Source organism: Lactuca serriola, chromosome 2 (assembly GCF_051521515.1).
Source record: "Lactuca serriola cultivar US96UC23 chromosome 2, Lser_US96UC23_V15, whole genome shotgun sequence".
NCBI lineage: Eukaryota > Viridiplantae > Streptophyta > Magnoliopsida > Asterales > Asteraceae > Lactuca > Lactuca serriola.
In genome coordinates this window covers 19,209,346-19,221,206 of record NC_136409.1, presented here as the reverse complement: position 1 = coordinate 19,221,206, position 11,861 = coordinate 19,209,346, and the positions used below count along the sequence as shown (strand labels likewise).

The 11,861-nt window shown below is 32.5% G+C and overlaps 2 protein-coding genes across 2 annotated transcripts; one reads left to right on the top strand and one right to left on the bottom strand.

Annotated features, from left to right (window-relative positions):
• Positions 1 to 356: 356 nt before the first annotated feature.
• LOC145089044 (uncharacterized) lies at positions 357 to 949 on the bottom strand. The gene is made up of 2 exons (XM_079027544.1): positions 638 to 949; positions 357 to 545 (listed from the first exon to the last, which is right to left on the bottom strand). Exons 1-2 carry the CDS (start codon positions 947 to 949, stop codon positions 357 to 359), a joined length of 501 nt encoding a protein of 166 aa, XP_078883670.1.
• Positions 950 to 6,176: 5,227 nt separating this feature from the next.
• LOC145086032 (mechanosensitive ion channel protein 6-like) lies at positions 6,177 to 9,538 on the top strand. The gene is made up of 5 exons (XM_079023738.1): positions 6,177 to 8,000; positions 8,096 to 8,219; positions 8,291 to 8,584; positions 8,678 to 8,880; positions 8,967 to 9,538. Exons 1-5 carry the CDS (start codon positions 6,286 to 6,288, stop codon positions 9,253 to 9,255), a joined length of 2,625 nt encoding a protein of 874 aa, XP_078879864.1. The 5' UTR covers positions 6,177 to 6,285; the 3' UTR covers positions 9,256 to 9,538.
• The last annotated feature ends 2,323 nt before the right edge of the window (positions 9,539 to 11,861 follow it).

The window sequence follows — 11,861 nt, the reverse complement described above, 5'->3', positions numbered from 1 at the left end:
AAATAACCTAATCATGATATTGAGCCATCCCCAATCATTTCCATGTAACAAAGATTTTCTTCTTCTGTCATCTTAAAAAATGCACGGGCATGAAATTGGTCTTTGGTAAACATGTCAATCGCCTTAATTCGTTGTTTGACATTGATATTTGGCATGCTTTGTATATCTTCGATAACTTTATCTATCACATCACATGTTTCTTTATTTTCATGCCTTCCTATATTGTATATTGTTTCATTGAGTTTTTCACTAACCTCCTTGAAAGTCACTTTCATTTCTTTTGTTGCTTCCTTATAAGAGCTTTCTGTGTCATCCGTTGGAGGCTTTTTGCATTTACTATTGACACGAGCAGGTTGTTACGTCTCTTCAACAATCTCTTCCAACCCTTCCACATCAATAGGTGGGTTTCTTTGTGTCTCTTCAGTCACATCTTCACTAAGACCAGTAGCTCTTTGACTAGTAGCTCTATCCTTCGCAAAGATTTTACATAGGTTATCAAATTGGGGAAATGGTTTATCGTGAAAACATGCAACACCTTTATGACTCTACAAGAATGGCACAAAATTAATTAGTTGCTATTCATTTACAATATGTTTTAATGATGCTAAAAATAATACATACATAATCATTATAGTACCTTTATGTACTCATCCCAAACTTCAACATCGACAGTAACACAACATTTATCCGTATCCCAGCCGAATCCGCTCGTGTTTCTTCTATATACCATGTCGTGCACGATGTTGAAATGGTTTTTCCATGTCTTCATCCTCAACTTAATATGAGGCTCTGCTTTCAAACCCGAGTTAGGAAGACTTACATCTAGTAATTGTTGCACTGCCTTTAAATAATCGGGTTTGAATCCGTTGTCGGCACCACCATACTTTCCGGATACATGCAACTCCAACAATGTCTCAATTAACTTTACATCCTCTTTTCCATAGTCCATATGTGTTTGTTTCGCCCTGCCATGTCTACAAAAAAATTTACATAATAGATGCCTGATGGTTCAAAGTTGGACAAAATTTAAAAAAAAGTGTTGAAATATAATATAGCAATCATAACAGCTCCTATTTGTGGCTATATAACTCAACCAAGACTTAACCAATTAAGTTGTTTTCTTTTCTAAAACATAGACAAGACAGAGGAGTACAATTTGGAAAAAAAAATCGCATCATTCTGAGCTTGTATGAAGCTTTTATGATGGTTCAAAGTTGGACAAAATTTAACAAAATAAATTGCTGAAATATAATACAACAATCATAACATCTCCTTTTTGTGGTTGTATAACTCAACCAAGACTTAACCAATTAAGCTGTTTTTTATTCTAAAACATAGACAAGACAGAGGAGTATAGTTTGGAAAAAAAAAATCGCATCATTCCGAGCTTATATGAAGCTTTTATGATGGCTCAAAGTAGGATAAAAAATCGAAAAAAAAAAAACTGCACTAGTAAAACAATTTTCATTGTAGTGTTAACAATCTTACCATATTTTAACATCATAAACAAAATTCAAACACGTTTAAAGAGTCGATCTTGGCAAGATTTTAGCACACTTCAAAAAAACAAAATTCTTTAACTTGGAAGAATTGATATAAAGATTAAGAATCAAACCTTGAATTGGAAGAATTGATATCAAGATTAGCAATCACACCTTGAATTGGAAAATGATAGTGCCAAAATCGCCCAAGAATACGTGAATGGAGCAATAATCATGACTTTGATCCTATACTGCCGACTTCAATCCTATGTATCGGCATATGTAGGGCAAAAAGGATTGGTTTTGATCACTTACGTGGGCCGACTGCATTAAAATCCAGTAGCCACGTTTGAAAAATCTTGATCGGTCGCACGTAGTGAGGTTCGAATGGGGGCAATTTGATTTCTCCTCTTTTTTTCTTTTGATTCTCGATCACGCCTAGATACGTCGTTTCTCTCTTTTCTCCTTTAAAAATACGGAATGGATTTGATGTAAAAGGAATTGATTTATTTCTCATTTCCTTACATTTTTTAGTAACCAAACAAGAGAAAAGGAATCAATTCCTTTTCCCTACACTTATTTCCCTATATCAAACACCCCTTTAAGGGTACATGTAACCTAAAATAAGATCTTTTGTTTTGCACTATTATTAGCAACATACTTTATGAAACAAAACATCAAATATACTATAATAGAAATTACTATTAAGAGAACATACCTTTAACATAATCAAATATGTTAATCTCCTTTGATCTTCAAAGTCCATGGAAAGCAAGTGCCAAAAGTATGAACGCCTCTAATGGTTCACAACGAAAATTATAGAACACTAGAAAGACAAGATAAGAGAGGAAGAAAGAAGATAATTTCGTTCTCCACCTTTTATGTTTAAGAAATCACGAAAATGTGTTGCCTAAAGGTCCTATTTATAGTTTAGGGATCTAGCAGATGAATCTAGATTTGAACAATTATATATTAGATTTAATCATAATTCAAATCATTTCCTTATCAGCAACCATGAAGCTTCTAGAAAACCTAAAATACTCCTTAAAACCATACATGCTTGAACGGTTCTAGAAATGTTTCTTTTGTTCAATCATTGAACAATTAAAATTTACCCATTGCACATTTATTTAAATCCAATTAATCCAGAGTTAATTTCACATTAATTCAGATTAGTAATTAATTAATTATGGCTATCTCTAATTACTTCATAATTAATTATTAACTATTTCTAACTAATTTATTAATCACATAATAAATTAACAAATCATTTTATGTCTCTATCAAAGTCATTTGTAGATATTTTTAGTTTTTGAGGACAATCAAAAAAGACTTTACTTTTATTTGATAAAGTTATATCAATTTAGTCATGACCTTGACCAATTTAGTTATGATATTTGATACTTATTCCAACAACCTTTTTGTGCACCAAAACCTTCATTGCTTCAACTTCAAGCTTCATAAAAATAACCAAGATCACCAAAAGAGATGGTAGGGGCTAGGGTTTCAAAGCTTCATAAGAAGAACCAAGATCACCAAAAGAGATGGTAGGGGCTAGGGTCTCAATGGTTGGAGGGTTTCTTGACATGGAGGTTGATGAAAATGACTAACCCTAAACATCTTATGCCACTACATCGCGACTAACTACCAATCACGTCCCAACTTAATGACGGTGTGCACGTCGCGAACACCAAGCAACCGCGACACGACCCAACCAAAACCCTAATTCTAACTTAAAGAAGATCAAGAGATAGACCACCACCCAAAAATCGGGTCTGACAGTTTGGATTGTTGGAAGAAGATATTTTTTTAAAAATATCGAGAGAAAAAATATAAAGATATCGAAGAAGTGCATTGAGGCGTGGTAAGTTTGGGCGTTGAAGATTTAATTTATATGTAAAAATCAAACTAAAAAAAGATAACATTGAAGAAGAAGATATATATATATATATATATATATATATATATATATATATATATATATATATATATATATATATATCTATCGTGGCAAGTTTTGGCTGAGCTCGGCTCAAACCACGCACCCACATGCGGTGTACACCACGAGTGACGCGGTGAACCGTACCCAGTACCAAGGCCACACCCACAAGCCTAAAAATCAATGTTGAATAGAAAAGTTTATTTTAAATAAAAAAAAAAATTGAATCGAATAATTAGGTTGCCGATTAATAAAAATAAAAATTATTATATATATTAAAACAAAAGTTTTAAGACTAATATATTTTTTGTGTTTCATATTTTTGACAAAGGTTTTTTGTTTGAGATTTTGCCCATAAGAAGATTTAGGAATATTATAGTTTTTGTGTTTCATGCTTTTTCTACAAGAGTCTTTTATTTTGGACTTTGGCCGGAAGACTTTCACCCCTCTACTTTATAAAATATCACTTTCATTCTATCAATTTGAGCAATATTTTCCACCTTTTACCTTTCATACATCTTTTGTAAGAATTAACGCTACTACTCCACCGTATTTTAAAACATGCTTAAATGACTATAGAATAAAATTAACACTAAATCAAATTAGGCCCTCTCCCTTGCAAACTGTGCACACAGTAAGCAAAACTTTACATACGTCCCTCAAGAAACCGGGAGGGAGCAATTTCTACTACATAATTAATTTTAAATTTTAAATTAATCTCGAGAATCCTTTAAAAAAACATATTATATCTATTTTTCGAAATATTATTGAGAATCAATGTTTATTTACATATTTTATAGCTTTAAAATAACAAAAATGGTTTGGTCGCCAGATAAAATCCCAACGACCAAAGTTCAATCTTAATATAGGTAACAATATATATTTTCAATATGAATTTATATCATGCTTTTATGTGATCAAATCTTTTACATAATTACAAACTGACCTACATATATTAACATATAGAAAATAATAAGTTATAGAAGATTGCCATATACATGTAACAAATATTTGTAAAAATGGCAACACCGTTAATTATAATATCTTGAAAATTTGTATATTACATTCCATGTTTTCTCGCACGTAGACTATGAGACGTGCAATTATATGCCACTGTTCCCACAGACGCGGCTTTCCGACAAACAAAAAGATTGTTGACAACTGTTACTATGGTGTTGACTGATCAGAAGAGACCCTTAACGTTTAAGACGATGTGCAATATCAACCCTAATAAACCATATTTTAACAACTACAAGTCCATCAATAAGACAATAACCACAGGATGCTTCCAAAAGGCATTACATATTTTCAAATTTTAATAGTCAAATATTACTGTTGTAGAATATAATTTTATAATTGATATTCATTAATATATTATTATATTATTGTAACTTACTATAAGATTATATTTTGTACATGAAAATGATATAAAACATCGTAATAATTATGAACAATGTAATAAAAACAATAGCTATTAAAACTGCAAAATACACATTTAAAATAAGAAAGTAATTATAATTATATCAACTCAAAAGTTTGTAGCATAAAAAATGACGGTAGTTTATATCTAAAAATGTATAGCTAAAAAAATTAAATATATTAGATAAAAAAAACTAAATAGTTAATATTAAAATTAAATTATAAACAATTTAATGTATTAAAAATCCAATTATTGTGATTCGAGGTAACTCTTTATTTTGTAGAAATGAAAATGAAAATGAAAATGATGGTCTTTTATATAAGATTACATAGTTGTGTCTCGTTCGTTGGTTATATATGGTTATAATTATATTGTAAAAGTATTGAGGATCTTAGACTAATACTATATGGGAAGTAAAATCTTTTCTTTAATAATTTACAAGGCAATTAAAAATGTATAAATAAATACTAAGAAATAAGAGATGATAATGGAAATAAGTCAATAACCTACTTAATAAGGTGTATAATGTTTGAACCTGAGACCTCCGTTTATAGGGTTTCCAACTGTTATCTAGAATTCTTAAAATCTAAAAATATATAATGTTAAATGAAATACTTCTATTTATATATTATTTATCAATGAAAAGAAATTATATTTTATAAATTTAATAAGTAATTCTTGTATAGTAAAACAACTTAAACAAAAGAAATCATTTTTCAATTGATCAATTAAGTACCATTAATTAAATAAAATTGTTGGTCACATACGTATAATCAATCGATCAGTGTGTTTATAAACACAAAGTAACAATCAATGTGTTTATAAACGCAAAGTAATATTTTGAAAGTGACTTTATAATTTACGGATTGATTGGAGAAAGTTTAATAGTTCAATTAATAAATATGTTAATTGGTTTTAATTAATAATTCATTTGTTAGACATTTTCTCAAAAGAAATGTAGGGTTAGAAGTTTAATATTAGCTTTAACACATTAAAATATTAAATTTACAATAAAAAATATTTATTTTTAAGAGCACTAAATTCAGAATCAGAAATGGTATTCCGAGAGGATGATATGTTTTATATAAAAAAAAAAGTTTATTTTACGAAGTGATGAGTGATCACTTTTATTAATAACCTCATTAACGGTGATTAGTTTAGTTAAAAACCTTGAATACAAACGTTTAAGAAGGTCGGGTCTCGGAGCTTCTAGAGAAAACAACATTTAGAATTTAATTTGGAAATAATGATTTTATGAGGTGTAAAGTGCAAACTAATATAAAGTTGAAGGTATTTCTTCTTCACAAAAAACTGTGTCGTCCTTTTTAAAATTAGTTGGTGCTTTGCCTTTGATGATTCATCACCTTGCTTTGTGCACCGTTCCTGAAGAATAATAATTTAATCTGACGCTTTCGATTTAAATTCTTCGAACATTGTTGATTGTAATGGACAAATTCAGAAAATCTTTCAACAAATCTCCCCAACACGAACCACAGATCGAGCTTGAAGAAAAGCAAATCCTGCTTCACGTGAACGATAACGCCGTTGATCAGTTTCCATCAGCTACTATGTCTTCCTCTCTGCCACTTCCGGATTCCGGCGAACGCCGGAGAGATACAGGAAAAGGTACAAACGGTAATGTCGATCTTATAAAAGAAGCAGAGCTGGCGGCGTACAAGTTCAACTCTGTTGTGGACCAGCAAAACCCTAACAAAGTTTGGAGAGAATCGAGTTACGATTTCTCGAAAAACAATGATAACTTTGATTTCATGACTTCTGATACGCCATCGACGCAACAGTCTACCCCGTTATCAAGGATAGCCGAGAGTCCGAGTAACTACGGCATGCTCTCGCCTAAGGAAGTTAGGGTTTCGTTTCATGATGAGGTGATTGAGCCACAGCCTCTACGGCAGAGGTCTAATGGTAGTGGTAGTGGTAGTGGTTGTGGCGGCGGCGGCGGTGGCGCTGGTGGTGGTGGTGGTGAAGAAGTGTTGATTTGCTCCTCGAATGCTTCGTTTAAGAGAAAATCGAGCTTAATGCGGACGAAGACGAAGTCTAGATTAATGGATCCACCGGAGATAGATCAGAGGTCCGGTAGACAATCGAAGTCGGGAATTTTAGGGAAAGGTGGTAGCGAAATCGACGAAGACGATCCATTTTTGGACGATGATTTACCTGATGAATATAAGCAAATAAGGTATAACAAATGGACTTTACTTCAGCTATTCGGTTTAATCCTCATTCTTGCTGCTTTAATTTGTTCTCTCACAATTCCTTATTTCAAGAACAAGGAAATCTATGATCTTGTGTTGTGGAAATGGGGGGTTATGATGTTGGTTTTGATCAGTGGACGATTGGTTTCAGGGTGGGGGATTAGGGTTCTTGTAAACCTGATAGAAGGAAACTTCTTACTTCGGAAAAAGGTTTTATATTTCGTGTATGGATTACGAAAAGCAGTTCAAAATTGTGTTTGGTTAACTTTAGTTCTAATCGCTTGGCAATGCATATTTGATAAAAAAGTGGAACGAATGGCACATGGGAAGGTTTTGCCTTATGTGACAAAGATTTGGATATGTCTTTTGGTGGGGACAATCGTTTGGCTATTGAAAACATTGTTAGTCAAAGTTCTTGCATCCTCTTTCCATGTGAGCACGTTTTTTGATCGGATTCAAGAATCTTTATTCAATCAATATGTAATTGAAACCCTTTCGGGCCCACCCGTGATTGAGATCCAACAAGTACAGGAAGAGGAGGATCGAATGATGGCAGAGGTTCAAAAGCTTCAGAATGCTGGTGCCATTTTGCCACCCGATCTTAAGGCGAATATATTCAAGAAAAGTGGAAGGTTTATAGGCACTTCAAGAACCAGTACTCCCATGGCTGGTAAAAGTGGTAAATTTTCTGAAGCTAACACGCCTAAGAAGACTGAAGAGGGGATCACAATTGATCACTTGCATAGGTTAAATCAGAAGAATATATCGGCTTGGAATATGAAAAGATTAATGAATATCGTTAGAACAGGAGTTTTGTCTACTTTAGATGAACAACTTGAGGGTGCAACAGGTGATGAAGATGAGTCTGCAGTGCAGATCACAAACGAAAAACAAGCCAAAATTGCAGCCAAGAAAATATTCCGTAATGTCGCTAAGCAAGGCTCAAAGTAACTTCTTAATCCTATTTTGAAACCTTAACTTTTATCCATTGTTCCATTATCGAACATCTTTTCACTATATCTTTTTTTTTAAACCTCCACAGGCGTATTTATCTAGAGGATTTAATGCGTTTTCTGAGAGACGATGAAGCTTTGAAGGCGATTCGACTCTTTGATAGTGATTGTGAAACCAAAGGAATTAGCAAGGCACTTCTCAAGAATTGGGTGGTAAGACATTTTTTTCATCTTTTTTCCATAATCAACTTTTTTTCTCATTATTTAATGATAATTTTATCCAGGTTAATGTATTCCGAGAGCGAAGGGCTCTTGCATTATCTCTCAATGACACAAAAACAGCTGTAAACAAACTCCATCAAATGCTGAATATAGCTGTCGGGATCTTAATAATCGTGATCTGGCTTCTTATACTTAAAGTTGCAAGCACGCATTTCTTCATATTCCTAAGTTCACAACTCCTTTTAGTTGTGTTTGTGTTTGGTAACACATGCAAGACGACATTCGAAGCCATTATTTTCTTGTTCGTAATGCATCCGTTCGATGTCGGTGATCGTTGCGAGGTCGATAGTGTTCAGGTAAACATAAGAAATAACAACGTATTTTCATTTATATCTGTATACATGGATACCATTGTCATGGTTGTAATTTTTGATATTGTGGCATTGCAGATGGTAGTTGAGGAGATGAATATATTGACCACAGTTTTCTTGAGGTTCGATAACCAAAAAATTATATATCCAAACAGTGTCTTGGCTACAAAACCGATCGCCAATTACTACCGTAGTCCGGATATGGGGGATGCTGTTGAGTTCTGTATCCACGTATCAACCCCTAGCGAAAAGATTACTCTCATGAAGGAGAGGATAACAAGGTACATCTTTTTGTCTGAATACAAGCAAATGGCTATTTTACCCTTCTATTTGATAAATCGTGAATGATGATTTGATGTGATTGCAGCTATATTGAGAAGAAGAGCGACCATTGGTACCCGGCGCCTATGATTGTGTTGAGGGATGTAGAGGACATGAATAGGTTAAAGATATCGATATGGCTTTCACATCGTATGAACTTTCAAGACATGGGTGAAAGATGGCAACGAAGAGCTCTTTTAGTTGAGGAGATGATTAAAGTTTTTAGAGAGCTGGATATCGAATACCGCATGCTGCCTGTTGACATCAATGTTCGTAACATGCCGAATGTGACATCGAATCGGCTTCCATCCACGTGGAATACTTTGGCAAACTGATATAGATATGTCTCAAGTGAGGTACATGACCTGTTTATTGAAGAAGACATTAGGTCTATTTTTGCAGTGAGTTGTACGCTATGATCTTGTGGTTTGATACTTAGATGGTGCGATATTTGGATGTATATACAAATAACTTAAGGAAATTCTTGGAGCCCATTCCCTTAGGCACGTTTGTTCCATATATGATCAATTTTGTGGGTCGTATGTTTTTTTAATTATATACATTCATGTTATGAAAAAGGCATTCTTATTATTACTATTATTATTATTATTTTAGGCCTACCTTTGAGAAATAGGATTTTAGTAGGTAAAAATGCTTCATCCAGTTGCATTGGCTTTTACGAAAAAGTTCGGGGTTCAAATTTTCTCACGTACAAAATATTGATCGTTTATCATTTTTTATAAAATAAATTGAATACATCTTTAGTGGTTTTTTCGGATTCAAGTACGGGCTTTTCCAAAGAATGATAAAACATAGGATAATGACAAAAACCCCGTAAGATTGAAAGGAATGTATGAAACTAAGAATTTACTTTTTGCAAAATTTAGGTTCATTAATACGGATATTTGTAACATTTTTTCATTTTTTTTGTGTATTTATGGTTCATTAAACCTTTTTACGTTTGATATGATTTAATTTAGGTATGTATATATTTTTTATGTTTTAGTAAATTCTTTATGTTTGTAACAGAATTAACATATGGCATCCGTTGTCGAGCAAAGATAACTTACTATAATTTATTATATTTTTAGTATCTAATCGAAAGATAATATTTGACATTGGTTGTCAAGCAGAAAAGTCTATTCACGAGAGAATTTTAACCATTTGTTTTCAAGTATGAGAATCATACTGTAATTTTACTGTATTTTATCAATATGATCCGATTATGGTAAAATAATACTCAAATTATCTAAGACAAAATAAATTAGTAATACAATAAGATTACGGTAAGCTAATACATATTGTTTGATCCGCATTCTAGATTAGATAGAGATAACACAATTAAGCTTAGTATATAACACTATTTAATCCATAGTCGACTGATTAGGGTTACTAAACTAAGTTAACTATTTGACCTTTAAATCTTCTTCACATCTCCTTATAAGACTAATGGAAGCATCCAGACCAATATTGGACAATTTGGCATCATCATATTAAGATTGAGTCAGAGTATCACACAAGCCATGTGAACTAACAAATAATTTCACACGGTAGCCATGTGAACTAACAAATAATTTCACACGGTTGTGTAAGCATTCGGACATGCCCATTTTATGTAGAAATACCAAAAAATAATACTACTATTTTCCCCAACCTGCTTCAAATTCATTTTGATCATATTTAATTGAGCCATATTGATTAATAATGGTCTCAAAACTTAATTTAACATGAAATATCATCCTATAACACCATTAGATTAACTGAGTCATTAATTAAAGAGGTGATGATTTCCATCGTTAAATAAAGTTTTAAGACTCTAAATTTGACCACTAACTTGGTTTCTCTTCTATGATTTAAACTTGGAACATTCAAATGAACTTCAAATCAAAATTGAACTCTTATTTTATAACCATAGCGTCTTTTACATGAATCGAAGGATCACTCACCGTTGTTGGGACCCAAATTCATTAGAGCACCATCAACTCCAAATTTCACTCAAATAATGGATTCATCTCTTTTGTTCAAACATATAACCTTGAAAAATCTAAATTAAATAATATCAAAACACGGAAACCACAATCAAATTCGGATCTTGGTGAATCAATCGGCGGTTCATCAAAGCTAGGGCTAGTTGCACATTTATGTTTCATAAACCCCGAAATTGACTAGATAGATTGATTAGCTTTAGTAATCTAGATATAAAACACCAAAAAATATATACCTAAATACATTGAACTATTGGATTCAAACTAACATTTCGTGATCCATGAAACTAAAAGGGGAAACACTCATGTTAGAAACCCCACACATCAAAACAAGCATCTAGGAGAGAAAATGACCAGGGTTTTGAATCGTTATTTTGATGCTAAGGATTCACCAACTTCTGTCCCTTAGAAAGTCTTTTAGCTTCAAGTTACCCTTCTCCCCAACTAAGAGCATTCAAACTGCGAGGGAAAAGAGGGTTTGGTCTTAAGCCTTCTAGGTTTTGCATTATGGCAAGAATAGTCCTTGAAAGCCCCATGTTCACAAAATAAACTCATGCTGGATTTTTTTTCTAACATTACTAGTCCTTAGGTTCCTAGTTTGAACAAATTAAAATTATTTCTAAGGTCCAAATCTAGTTTTAAAATGTTAAAAGAAAAAAAAAACTCCAATTATTGAAAAGTCACCTCTTGTCTTAAAACTGTTAAAGTTTGAGTTCTAACATTTTTAATTAATTACTACTATTTGATTTAAACAGTTAATTTATGAGATAAAATTTACACTTACATGCCAAAAGTTATATCCCATATTACGGGTGTTACAAAAAAAGTATTGTAAATTGCAAAAAGATCATTTATAAAGGTGTCAAAGCGATAAAAGTATGACTAAAGTCATTTTTAAGTTTCTTCGGAGTTACGACATACCAACGATTGTTGTAGTGGGTGGTGATACGTTCCCA